This window comes from Bos mutus, chromosome 6, assembly GCF_027580195.1.
Source record: "Bos mutus isolate GX-2022 chromosome 6, NWIPB_WYAK_1.1, whole genome shotgun sequence".
Lineage (NCBI taxonomy): Eukaryota > Metazoa > Chordata > Mammalia > Artiodactyla > Bovidae > Bos > Bos mutus.
This window is the reverse complement of record NC_091622.1, coordinates 70,126,111-70,138,199: the sequence shown is the minus strand read 5'-3', so window position 1 is coordinate 70,138,199 and position 12,089 is coordinate 70,126,111. Positions and strand designations below refer to the sequence as shown.

General features: G+C 45.9%; 1 protein-coding gene across 2 annotated transcripts in view; it reads right to left on the bottom strand.

Moving 5' to 3' along the window:
- Positions 1-7,828, bottom strand: part of KIT (KIT proto-oncogene, receptor tyrosine kinase) — an 87,158-nt gene extending 79,330 nt beyond the window's left edge. For both annotated transcript variants that reach the window (XM_014481500.2, XM_014481501.2), the window contains exon 1: positions 7,681-7,828. In XM_014481500.2, the coding sequence (XP_014336986.2) occupies positions 7,681-7,747 (67 nt within the window). In that variant the 5' untranslated portion in view covers positions 7,748-7,828. The remainder of the gene's footprint in view (positions 1-7,680) is intronic.
- Between the last annotated feature and the right edge of the window lie 4,261 nt (positions 7,829-12,089).

Here is a 12,089-nt window from a genome sequence, read left to right as displayed (position 1 = left end):
ACTATCTCACCAGTGACTGGCAAATCCAAGATGCCTGTAAATTGGCCAAGTGAATGAACCAAGTCTGCCACCTTTATCTTCCTCTTATTTCTAAAGTGTTTCTCTTTCTCTCCAGAGCATGCACCCCAAAACCCAAGTGCTCAGTTCTTCATCCAAAGACCATCTAATCATCTAACGAGTGTGACTGATGGACCCCTGCCCAGCTCCCCACGAACATATAACTGCTCAGTCAAAGGCTTGACTCCACTCTAACAGAGGCTCCGAAACTCTCCCTTAGATATTTGTACACCCATGTTCATAACAGCATTCTTCACAATAGCCAAAAGGGGGAAGCCAAGTGTTCATTGATGGACGAACAGATAAACAAACTGTGGTAGACACGTCCATGTACATGCACTGCCCTCCTTAAAAAGGAAGGAAATTCCGACATGCATACCACATGGTGGTGCAGTCACCAAGTCGTGTCTGACTCTGCAACCCCATGGACTGTAGCCCACCAGGCCCCTCTGTCCATGGAATTCTCCAGGCAAGAATACTGGAGTGGGTTGCCATTTCCTTCTGCAGGGGATCTTCCCAACCCAGGAATCGAACTAGACAAATTCTTTACTGACTGAGCTATGAGGGAAGCCCTGAACCTTGAAGACAGTATGCTAAATGAAATAAGCCAGTCACAAAGACAAGTACTGAATGATTTCTCTTATGTGAGGTCCACAGAGCGTCACAATCATACAGACAGAAAGTAGAATGATGGTTGCCAGGGGCTGACGGACTGTTTCATGGGTTGAGAGTGCTAGGTTTTTGTAAGATGGAAGTGTTCTATCTTAAATAACAATGTGAAGATAATACCACTGAGCTGTACACCAAAAAATGTTTACGATGGTAAACTTTACGTGTATTTTACTAAAACTTACACACACACACACACACACTCCTTAGTTTCAGCTGCCCACAGCAAGGGGGTGCCCAAGTTTTCGGAGCTGGCTGGGGAGTGTGCATCAGGACAATATGGTGGAGCAAACAGCCCTGGACTAGTGAGCAAAGCTGGAGGGCCACTACTGGGTCAAGTCTACCATAGCCTTGACTACAAAAGCATTTTGCAGAATCTGGACCAAACCCAAAACTAAAACGACCCTCCCCCACCAATGATCCTTGAGGCTAACCAAAGTCCACCTTTCCAGCCTCTTCCCTCCAATTCCTTCCTAGTCCTAACACGAATTAAATCTTCAAATAAAATCTTAATCTCTTGCTCCCTCTTTCAGGAGTTTTTTTTCCCAATACAAGCCTCAACTACAGACACTCTGCCCTCCTTTAAAGTGTAGAACTTAATGTCAAATATTATCTCCCATATGGACACTTTTACTGATCCCTGATCTCTATCACATGCCCACCAAGATGTAAACTCCTCTCCTTTGAAATATTGCCTGGGTACTCTGCACTTATGACACCGAATTCTACTTTGAATTGATGGTTCTGCTCTCACTTTATTCCTCCACAGCTCAGGAGTCCACAGGTACAGTACCTGCAAGGACCAAAGCATAGGGATTGATCATCCTTTGCTAAACTGAATCTGAAACGTTGACTGAGCAAAGCTCTATACAAGTGCTGGAGAACAGGCGAGAGTTTAAACTAGTATTGACTGAGCACTGCTGTGCGTCCAGTAGTGGGGGCAACGGACAAGCCCAGCTTGGTCCTTCAGCAGCTAGAGAAGAACCTCTTACAGTCACGGAGCAGCCTCTCCCTCTCAAGGCTTTCAATGCCACTTTGCAAGGCATAGGGTTCAGGGACCCTCTGTGAGCTACATTTACCTATTCACATTGAGAAAATGGCCATCTACAGAACTTTCCCCCCCTAAACTTTTATCCAGAAAGCTGAACCCCCTTTTATAGAAAGCAGCTATGAATAAGGTTAAACAGAACCAGGGAGAGAACTATGCACAACGCTAACTGAATCTTTAAAAAAAAAAAAACAGACAGACATTAAATGGATAAGCTTCAGGACTTCCCTGGTGGTCCAGTGGTGAAGACTCCATGCTTTCACTGCAGCGGGTACAGGTTCCATCTATGGTCAGGGAACTAAGATCCCACATACCTCTCCATGAGGTCAAAAAATATATATAAAAGTAAAAAAATAACAATAAATGGATAAACTTCATCTTGATCTGGGCTTCCCTGGTGGCTCAGATGGTAAAGAATTTGCCTGCAATGCAGGAGACTCGGGTTCGATCCCTGCGTCTGGAAGATTCCTTGGAGAAAGGAATGGCAACCTACTCCAGTATTCCTGCCCCATTCCAGTATTTCTGGAGAATTCCATGGACAGAGGAGCCTGGTGGGCTACAGACCACGGGGTCGCAAAGAGTTGGACCCGACTTGATTAATAACTTGTCTTGATTAATACTAAGACAAACCCCTCTATATAACCTGGTTTTAAACCATTTCTTAGCTCTTAGGAAAGCTAAGAGACAAAGCTGAAAAAGAAACATTAAAATCAGCCTGATGGTGGAGTTCCCATACTTTCCCTGTAAGGGACGCTATGCAAATGTGTTTTGTGCATAATCTAATTTTCTCCTTTTAGTAGCCCTATGCCATCATTCCCATTTTCCAGGTGAGGAAATGAAGCTTGAGCGAGGTGAAGGGTCTCATCCCAGGCCACAGAGCTGGCAAGAGGTAGAACTGAATAAAAACCCAGCTTGTCAATTTGAGAGCCCAAGCTCTTAACTCCACATACGCCGAATAGCAATTTCACATAAACTTTAAAGTTCGCAAAAGCCTTAAAAACATAGCTGTCAGAAAGGTATGCAGCCAAAGATACCTAGCAAAATCATTTCATAACTAAAAGGTAAGCACTAAGGCTAAAGCATAAGATGAATGGAAAAAATTAGGAGGGATAAATATTTTCACTGGAGAAATCTGGGTTTTTTTTCCTCCTGAGGAAAAAATAGTCCAAGATCTGTTCAATCTCTAAGACTAGTGATTCCCAACTGTTATGTCAAAAGCTATATAAAATTCAAGACAAAAATTAAAGTTCATTTCATTTTAAAAGTTGTCAAAATCTGTTGGTATCTACATGCAAGGATTATAAAGAGAAATAGTCAAATTCTACACACTTATGAAGTTTCTTCATTTGTTAGGTGGCTATCCAATCCCAGATCCTGCACCAAGTATTTTCACAAGAATTTGTTTCTAATCTTTAAAGTAATCATATTAGAGAAGGCATTAATCCCATTTTAGGGATATCAATAATTTCTAATTTATGGATAATACTTATGTATTAAACTTGATATGTATTGAGTTTGTACCATGAGTGTGCCAGGCAGCACCATGCTATAAACTTTATATGTAGCCACATTCGTACTGACACAGAGAGGTTAAATAATTTTCCCAACGTCACACAGCTAAAACTAGGATGAAAGAAGGAAACTCAGCAAGAGGAAGCAATTCGTTCAAAGGTCACAAAGCTGTCAGTCATGGAGTCAGCAGACTAAGACAAGGCTGTCTTCATTCCTTAGGCCTGTGCTCCTTCCACCAGGTACCTGCAATATCCCACCTGTGCTCACCAGAGCCCAACGCTAAATACCCAAAAGCCTGACTGGCAGTAGAGAGGGACTGTCTAGAGCAACAGGAAGAGCTGAGGTCCCATGTAAAAAGCAATTTTCAATTCTTCAAGAGAATTGAGAAATCTAGATTTTGATACAAATTCTCCATATTTTAAATACTTCCCCAGTGTTTTCTAAAAAAAGCATTATGTGAGCCAAATAAAACACATCCAAGTAAGGGCTATCAGTTTACAATTAAGTGTCTGAAGTCAAAAGATGGGCTGTCTCAGGTCCAAAATGTCAGAAACCAGAGTTGCTAAGCCAGGCTTATTCACAAGTCCTCTCTACTTTCAACAATGATTTACACTGAATTCCCTCTATTATTCAAACTTTTACCTCTTCACTCTGGATTTGCAGCCATGAAAATATCTATTCAAGTTACAGAGACCATGTGTGAAATTTTGCATGCCTAAGGTTTCTTCAAATGTCTTTCAGTGCCTGCTTTTAAAAAGACACCGAACACAAACACAGCAACATTTAGCACTTCCCCAGCCTATCGGCTGTTAAACTAAATTCATTCTGGAAAACACCGCTGCAGCCTTGACCACTGCCTTGAGGGGTTCCCGCACTGCAGTCCAGCTTCAAGAATTACGCTCAGGACACTACGGCTCATTTCCTGGTATCCTTTAATCAGCTGGGGAGACTTGAGGAAATGAGTCAAAATCCTAAGGGCAACTTTTAGCAGCCGTCAACAACAGCAGCAAAATCCATCACCACAACAACATCTGTACCTAAACGTGCTCCAAGGGAAGCCCACAGAATAACTTGGCACACCATTTGTTCGGGGGAGAGAAAGGTTCTGAGTGGTGAACTGCATTATAGCTCATGGTGCTCATCTAGGGTAAACGGCCAATGGTGTTATCCATCACTGGGGGATTTCTCTCACAAGTTCACCACAAGTATACAATGCAAAGACCACTTTTTATTTTTTTTATAGTGGGGATGGAAAAAAACTTCAACTAACTTGCATCATCATTTTAGAGACAGCGCATCTTCATTTTGGAGGGATTCTAACTGGAACAGGACAGTTCACACCTAAAGCCCTCATGCTGTGCTAAGTCCCTTCAGCCATGTCCAACTCTTCTCGACCCCATGGACTGTAGCCCACCAGGCTACTCTGTTCATGAGACTCTCCAGGCAAGAATACTGGAGTGGGTGCCCTCATACCCAGCGTCAAAAGGGGAGCTATCGTACACAGGTATCATACATAGCCCTGGGGAGCTATCACTGAGTGACTCCCTCTTCGATGAAACTTCCCTCAAATTAAGAACTCTAATTCAGACACCCTGTGACAGGCAATTCAAGGTCTTTTTTCACCAACATTGGGAAGGTAATAATCTTGACGAGCCTATATTCCCAGAACCTCCAACAATGCCTAGCATATGATATATAATAGTTTCAAATAAATCTCACTTTATAACTGACTGAGAAATCATGTGAATGGATATACACCTGGGCAGATGGGGCCAATCTCAGGCTTCACCACTGATTATTGTGGGAACTGGCTTATTCTCAGCCAGTTTCTCCAGATTTGGTAGGGATGGTAACAGGACTACCTCCAAGACTTATCGAGAGGACTGGAAATTTCAGGCAATGGAACCCAACACAGGATCTGGCACTAATGGCGAAATTTAAGGCACACTAGAAAAACATGTTGCAATAACACAGCATGAGTGATTTATAAAGTCTTGAGGAAAAAAAATGTGTGGATGGGTGGGAGAGACCAGAAAGGGCATAAATGAAGTATCTGGGTTTCCTGTATAAAAGCGTCATGTTATTTCCAGCAGGATAATAATCCAGAATGTTCTGTGTCCAGCTGCTGAGGATGACTCTAGCCTCACACCTGCAGGAACGAGGGCAGGGTATGATTCACTATTCCTTGCAGGTTCATCCTGCTGGGTACAGGAGTTGTAAACACTGCAGTGGCGGGGGAGGGGGGGGGAATGGAGGATCCTGCAGAGTGGGCATCTCCTAGCCCTCAAAGAGAAACTACAGGCAAGCATGTGAGAGAACACACACCTTGCTGCTTTAACCAGAGGCAGACGAGTGGGGTACTACCAAGGAGTCTCTGTGACCAGAAGAGGCAGTGGAATTTCAAGAAGGCAGGAAGGATTCAGGGTAAGAGTTCAGAAGTAGACAGTCTATGCTCAGGACACTGAAAGAGGAGACTTTGGGACCCAAAGGATCCTTCATGGTGCAGACCCCTCACTACCCCGTGGAGGACGCTGTGCTCCCCTGAATTTAAGGGACTGGCACAATGGCACGCAGCCAATAAAAGCTGAGAAAAGAACCAGAAAGGCAGCACGAGCCTTTGTCACTATCCCACACTGCCCCCCGCGAGCCAGACCTTAAAATCCCCTCTGCCAAAAAAATTCTCTAGGATGGAGCAGGCGAATTCTGAGGAAGAAGGAAGCTATTCATTTAATTTTCCAAAAAATGGAAAACAGTCTGTGTGGTGGTTCTCGTGCCCCCATCAGGTCCAGTGCACATGTCTTAAATGAAATTAATTAAAATGTCAAGGCACCAAGATGTAAGGGACCAAACATCTCATTTGAAGCTTAGGCGGTCAAATCAGCCACCGGAACCCGGCCACTCGTCATGATCCTTCCTACCTCTCTTCCCCCACAGGAAAGCCCTCACAATGCCTTAAGATTTTATGGGAAAACTGACCAGCAGTCAGAAAACTGACGAGGCAGTTCCACAATAGTTCATAGCGATGCTTCCTCTGGAGCCCTTGAATTCCAGTTCAGACTCACTTTCTATCCTAACATCATCAAGTTAGCCTTAAGGGTTTAGAAAAAAAAAAAAAAAAAAAAACGACGTGGGAAATAGCAGAGCTTCAGGGGGTTAGCTGGGCGACTTGCACTCGCTTGCGCACCAGAGACACCCAGAAAAAGAGAGAGGGGGCAGGAATGTGATTGAGGGTTTCCAGGAGTCTACAAATCCTCCTACTCCACCTGAAGACCCAAGTTCCCGCGCAGATATAACCGATTTTCACAACAGCTTTAAGATTTAAGTAAGATTTGCTGAAAGTTCCACTCCATCTCCCACCCCCACCTCGGGCAGCCGTTAAGTAAATCACGCGAGAGGCTGTGTTGCGATTCTCAATATTCCCAAAGAAAACAGGGACCTGCGATTAGAGGTCGCACACAACGAAGGTGCTGGAAGAGCCCAGTCAACCTGGCCGGGCACTCTGGCCGGGCGTGGGCGGCGGCTGGGGTCGGGGACCGCAATGTCTATGCGCGCCATCCCTGTCTCCCGCGGGAGCAGGCAGCAAACGCAGCCACCAGCCGCTCCGAGGCGCGTTGCAGGAAAGAAACGGCACGCGGCAGAAAGGGGCGAGCCTCGGGCACGGGATGTACAAAAGCAAAGTCTGCAACCTAGCGGCTGCTTTCCACACCCCTGCCCAAGTTGTCTCCGGAGCCGCACCTCCAGGTTCGCGGGCACAGAGCCGCACGCTCCCCCCTGCTAAAAGCATAACTGGGGAACCCGAGGACGCCGCAGCCTTCGACTCCGGTCCAGAGTGGCGCCTGGAGCAGAGGAGGCAGCGGGTGCGTCCCCAGCTCTGGGGCACAAAGAGCGCCGCGGTTTGGAAAGCAGCCGCTGCAGAGCAAAGAAAAGGCTCTCCTACAACTTCGCCCTCGACGCGGCTGAGAACCTGCGGGCCGGTTCTCACGCACAACTTTTAACAAAAGGATGCAACCGCCGCGCCTCAGCCGGCGGAGATAACGCGCTGCGTGAGAACTCCCTCGTCGCCCGCCTCTGACCCCGCTCAGCTCGCCCTCCTCACAAACGCAGCCCTAAACTCACACACAACCCGCTGCCCTCAGCCTAAGCCCCTCGCCGCCCGCCTTCCTGAAAGACTCGCAGCTCAGCGCCCCCACCACCGGCTGAGGAGGGCTCCCGGCGCAGGTGAGCAGGGCAGGGCGCAGTAGAGTCCCGGGGCCGCCCCGAATCTTCCCGAGGCTGAAACGCACCGGCAGCCGGCTCTCCCCAGCCACCCCAACGTATTCGGACCCTAACGGGCACAGGCTGCGCCGGGGGGGGAGGGGGGAGGCGCGGTCCGAGTACCCGCAGCGTCCTCCCACCTGTCTGGACGAGGAGCAGGAGCAGCAGAACGAAGAGGAAATCCCAGGCGCCGCGAGCGCCTCTCATCGCGGTGGCTGCGCTGGGACCGGAGCTCTGTTCCACGTTCCGGCTCTCGCCCGAGTGCCGGGAGCGCGGCAAAGCCGAGCCCCCAGAGCCGCGAGCGCCAAGCCGCGGCCGCTCCTCCCAGCGCCCTCCCCCTGCGCGGCGGCCACGCCCCTTCTGCGCGCCCCTCCTCGCCTTGGTCTGGGTCTAGCTCCCTGGCGGCGGTGTCTGACCCCTGTTCTTTCGAGGTGCTGATCCCGGGGGACTGAGCCCGCGGGGAGTGGTTGGGCACGTCGGCCCTCGCCCCGCGCTCACGACCCCAGAGCCCATACATCTCTCCACCTCTCCTCCCCGGTGATGTTCCCGGACGAGAGTGGTGTTGCCCGCCGCGCGCTTTGTGAAGCTGGGCACCACGCGCACATCAGGGGATCGGCCCGCCACCTGGCAGATGCTCCCCAGACAATAAAGGTCCGCCACCGCCCCTCAAGCAAGCTCCCGAGGGAAGAGGCTGGACGCCGCTGGTGGTGGAGGGGTGCGGGGAACAGGAATTTGGGGGGAGCGGAATTGGGCCCCGACATTCTTCTGTATTCCTGTTGTTCTAGGAGGACCAAACGTGGCTCCAGGAGCTGCGGTAGAAGGCTGAGCCCAGGCGTAGGTAATTTTTAATGCTCAGTTTCTGCACCTGCTCCTCAATCTGTAAGGGCACAGTTGGTTTCTATTGGTCGGCTTGGCCTCTGCCGAGACCCTTCTGGAGACTGGGGCTTTGGGGGTAGGGAGGGGCCTTGTGAAGTTTACTCTGCGAGCTCGAGTTTTCAAACCCTTTTGCGCCAAAGTTCTTGTACTTTTAAGCCCTCTGAGCGTCTATTTTTTTTTCCCCTTGTACTCTTTCTGTGCCTCTCTATCAGAAGGTAGTTACAAGGGTGGGGATTCTTGTGTTCCTCTTAGCTGCCCTAGCCTGTACCAAGAGCAGAACAATAGTAAAATGATCCTCTTAAGCCAAGTTTTTCACGGCCTAGGAAGTGCTTTACCCAAGGAAACAACAGTATCTGTGTAGGGTTTTATAGTTCCTCCTTATGCTGAATGTTATTTCATGCTCACAATAACAGCTTTGTGAGGTAGGTAGATTTATTATTTCAGTTCTAAAAGTGGCCCAAAATCACACAGTTAAAAGAGGGGAGACCCAGCCATTATAAGATTGACTCCAGGTATGATGAGTCTTCCCTCTGCATTCTAATAAATCAGTAAGACACCTCTCCATTCTCTTCAGAATGGAAAATAAATGGAAAGTGCCCATAAGAAAGAGCTGTGGAATAATTTAGATGCATTTAGACTCTTCTCTAAAGTAGCAGCCAAAATTTATCATTAACCAGTTCTTCTCCTCCCCTTATTTCATACTGAAAGCTCCCTTGTTCCATGTTGGTAGGGCCTAAACTGGTTTAAGAAATGTAACTTTCAAAGTTAGCTAATCACTTAAAAATTATCACTACTCAATCAATATGATATATGATCACCTCTCTTTAAATATATTTATTTATTCAGTAAGCACTTAAGTGTCTATGGAGAGCAAGGAGGAACTAGGCACTGGGAGGACTATTGTTCTTAGACAGGTGTGGGCACCCCGCCACAATCCTTAGAGTCAAGTGTGGGAACCCACAGTCCAATGTCCTAGCAAAAGGTTCAAGTCACACAGCTATGGGATGACTGAAATTCAAAGGGTACTGTACTCAGGACCACCAGACCACATCTTTTTCTGAAAATGACAGAGATATAAGGTACCACTCAGAGCAATGATAAGTTTCTGGGATCTTGATTTATTTCTAAAATCATTTCATAGTGGGGAGAAAAATCACTATGTGTTAAAATATCAACATTATGCCTAAGAGAGAAAATTTACAATTTTCTTCTTCAATCAACTGATATTGGAGAGGATAACAAGTCTTCAGAAGATTGAAGAGAAAAGAGACCATATTGCAATTTAATTCTAGGCAGGAAACTTCTATCCAGAAAAAAAAAAATAGAGAATTATACAATGCTGGACTATCATTCATGTTCTCTCTTCAAAAACACCTATGAGCATCTAGGTAAGCATATGCTACAAAACCAATAAGATGGCGTCTCTGCCTAGAGGATTCTCATTCCAGGAGGGAAAATAGATACCCCAATAAGAAACTAAAATATCTGTTAACAGGGTCCATGTTCAGCCTGTATATACCCAGGGTGGCCATATTGGTTGGGAGAATATTGAAATCTTTCTGTACTCCTGAGAAAAACAAAACACTACTTCCCTAAACACCTTCTCATCCCAACTCCCCTTAAGAACACCCCAAATCTCCTCAGATATAGCAATTAAAGGTTTAAGGCCAGGCATGGCAGAGAACCATCAGTCCTAGTGCCTTTAAGGTTATTAGCTATTTTTCAAAATATCCTCTGCTAGCTCTGTCCTAAAGGAGGCATGTAGAAGGTGCTATGAGTGAAATGCCATGGAATGCACTAGGTTTTAGATCATGTCCAGTAGAAACATTTACAATAATGGAAATAGTTTACATCTCATGTGTGAGACCAGTTCTGCACTATTTTGTGATAGCCCTTGCACCCTTTCATGAGTTATACTTTATATATTTTTATTGTTTTCATGATTGTATTAGTGAGGGCTCTTGATTGCAAGTTGTAGAAACTCAACTCAAACTGACTTATGCAAACAAAAACATAAAACCTATTAGCTCAGATAACTGGAAAGTCCAGGGATGATGATGTTCCAGACTTTCCTAGGTCTAAGAGCTCAGTCATCAGGACTTGAAGATGTGTATGTCTGTGTGTACACGCATGTGCATACACACATGTATTCTTTTTCATCTCCATCCTTTAGCAATGCTTCCCTGTATTGCTTTCCTGACTTCATATGCAGCTCTAGACTTACAGCTCATTGCAGATGCAAGCAGAGTTTTTCTGCCCTCAGGAACATCTCCTACAAAAGTGCTGACTTGGCTTAAGTCACATGCTCATCTAGAACCAGTCACTGAAACCAGACAGATGGAACATAAGGATCAGCCAGGCCTGGGTCACATGCCCCGGCCTGTGTCACATGCCTATCCCTGGAGCCAGGGCTGGGGGCCCACTTCATCCACATCACAAGGCTTCAGAATGTGGAGGGCTGTGTTCTCAAAGGAAAACTGAGGAGGAATGTTGCTGCACAAAGAGAACCAGAAAGGTTCACTATAGCCTCACACAGCCCAAATCTGTAATTTGAAATTTTTTATATTTCTGATTGTAGAAGTAAAGATGCTTACTGTAGAAAATTTAGAAAATACCAAAAAATGATAATGAATGAAACAAAACAACAATCACCCAAGGTATAATTACCGAAGAGTTCATTTTGTTATGTTTCTTTTGAATCTTCTCTGTTTATTCTAACTTCTTTTTTTCATTGTATGATTTAAGATTTTACAATATTTGGTAGGTTTCTATCTAGCTTTTTCACTAATCATAACACAAGCATTGTCCCAAATCATTATCAACTCTTTGGAAACATACCATATAATAGTAATATAATGTTCAGTCAACCCTATATATGTACCATAATTCTGGATGTTTCATCATTCCTTTATTTTTTCCAGTTTTTTTCCTATCATAAATTACTTGGTGATGATCTTGGTGAATAAAACGTCCCTGCCTCTAATCACTTATTTAGGATAGATTCCTAAAGATGGAATTACTACATTGAGGGGACAATCATTTTCAAATTTGCTCCCTGATAGTCCCTATTTTTCCAGGAATGATTTGAAAGTCGATCAAGTGGGAGAAATGAGTATATGATCTTTATTGGTAGATTCTGTTTTCATGACAATACTCAGAGTTAGTGAGGACAAAAGAAGATGATGTGTGCTCTTAGTACAAGCTTTCATGCAGTATTTGTTGAACACCTACTATGTGCCAAGTGTGCTCTATTTGGTGCTAGGAATGTGGAGTTGGACAAGACACAGATGCTGTCCTCATGGGATTTGCAGAGAAAGAAGAGGGACACATCAGGGGGTCAAAGATGAAATTATTATACGTGCTCTAAAAGAAGTCTGCCCAGGGTGATTTTGAATGCAGAGGAGATCCTTGATCATATTGTACAGTGGCCTCATGAAGCTCCCGCAAAGAGTTGGCAGATTCTGAGGCATGCAGAAGAGAGGAGGGCCAAGAGGGAGAGGGAGAAAGCAGGCGTGCAAAGGGCTAGAGGCTGGAACCAGCATGAGGCAGATGAACCACGCTGTAGTTCATCACAGCACAGCTAGGGAAGGGTGTGTAGTGCAGCACAGCTAGGGAATCAGGGCCTTACAGGAATGGGAGACCACAGAGATAAACAAGAATCATTCCTGCCAAG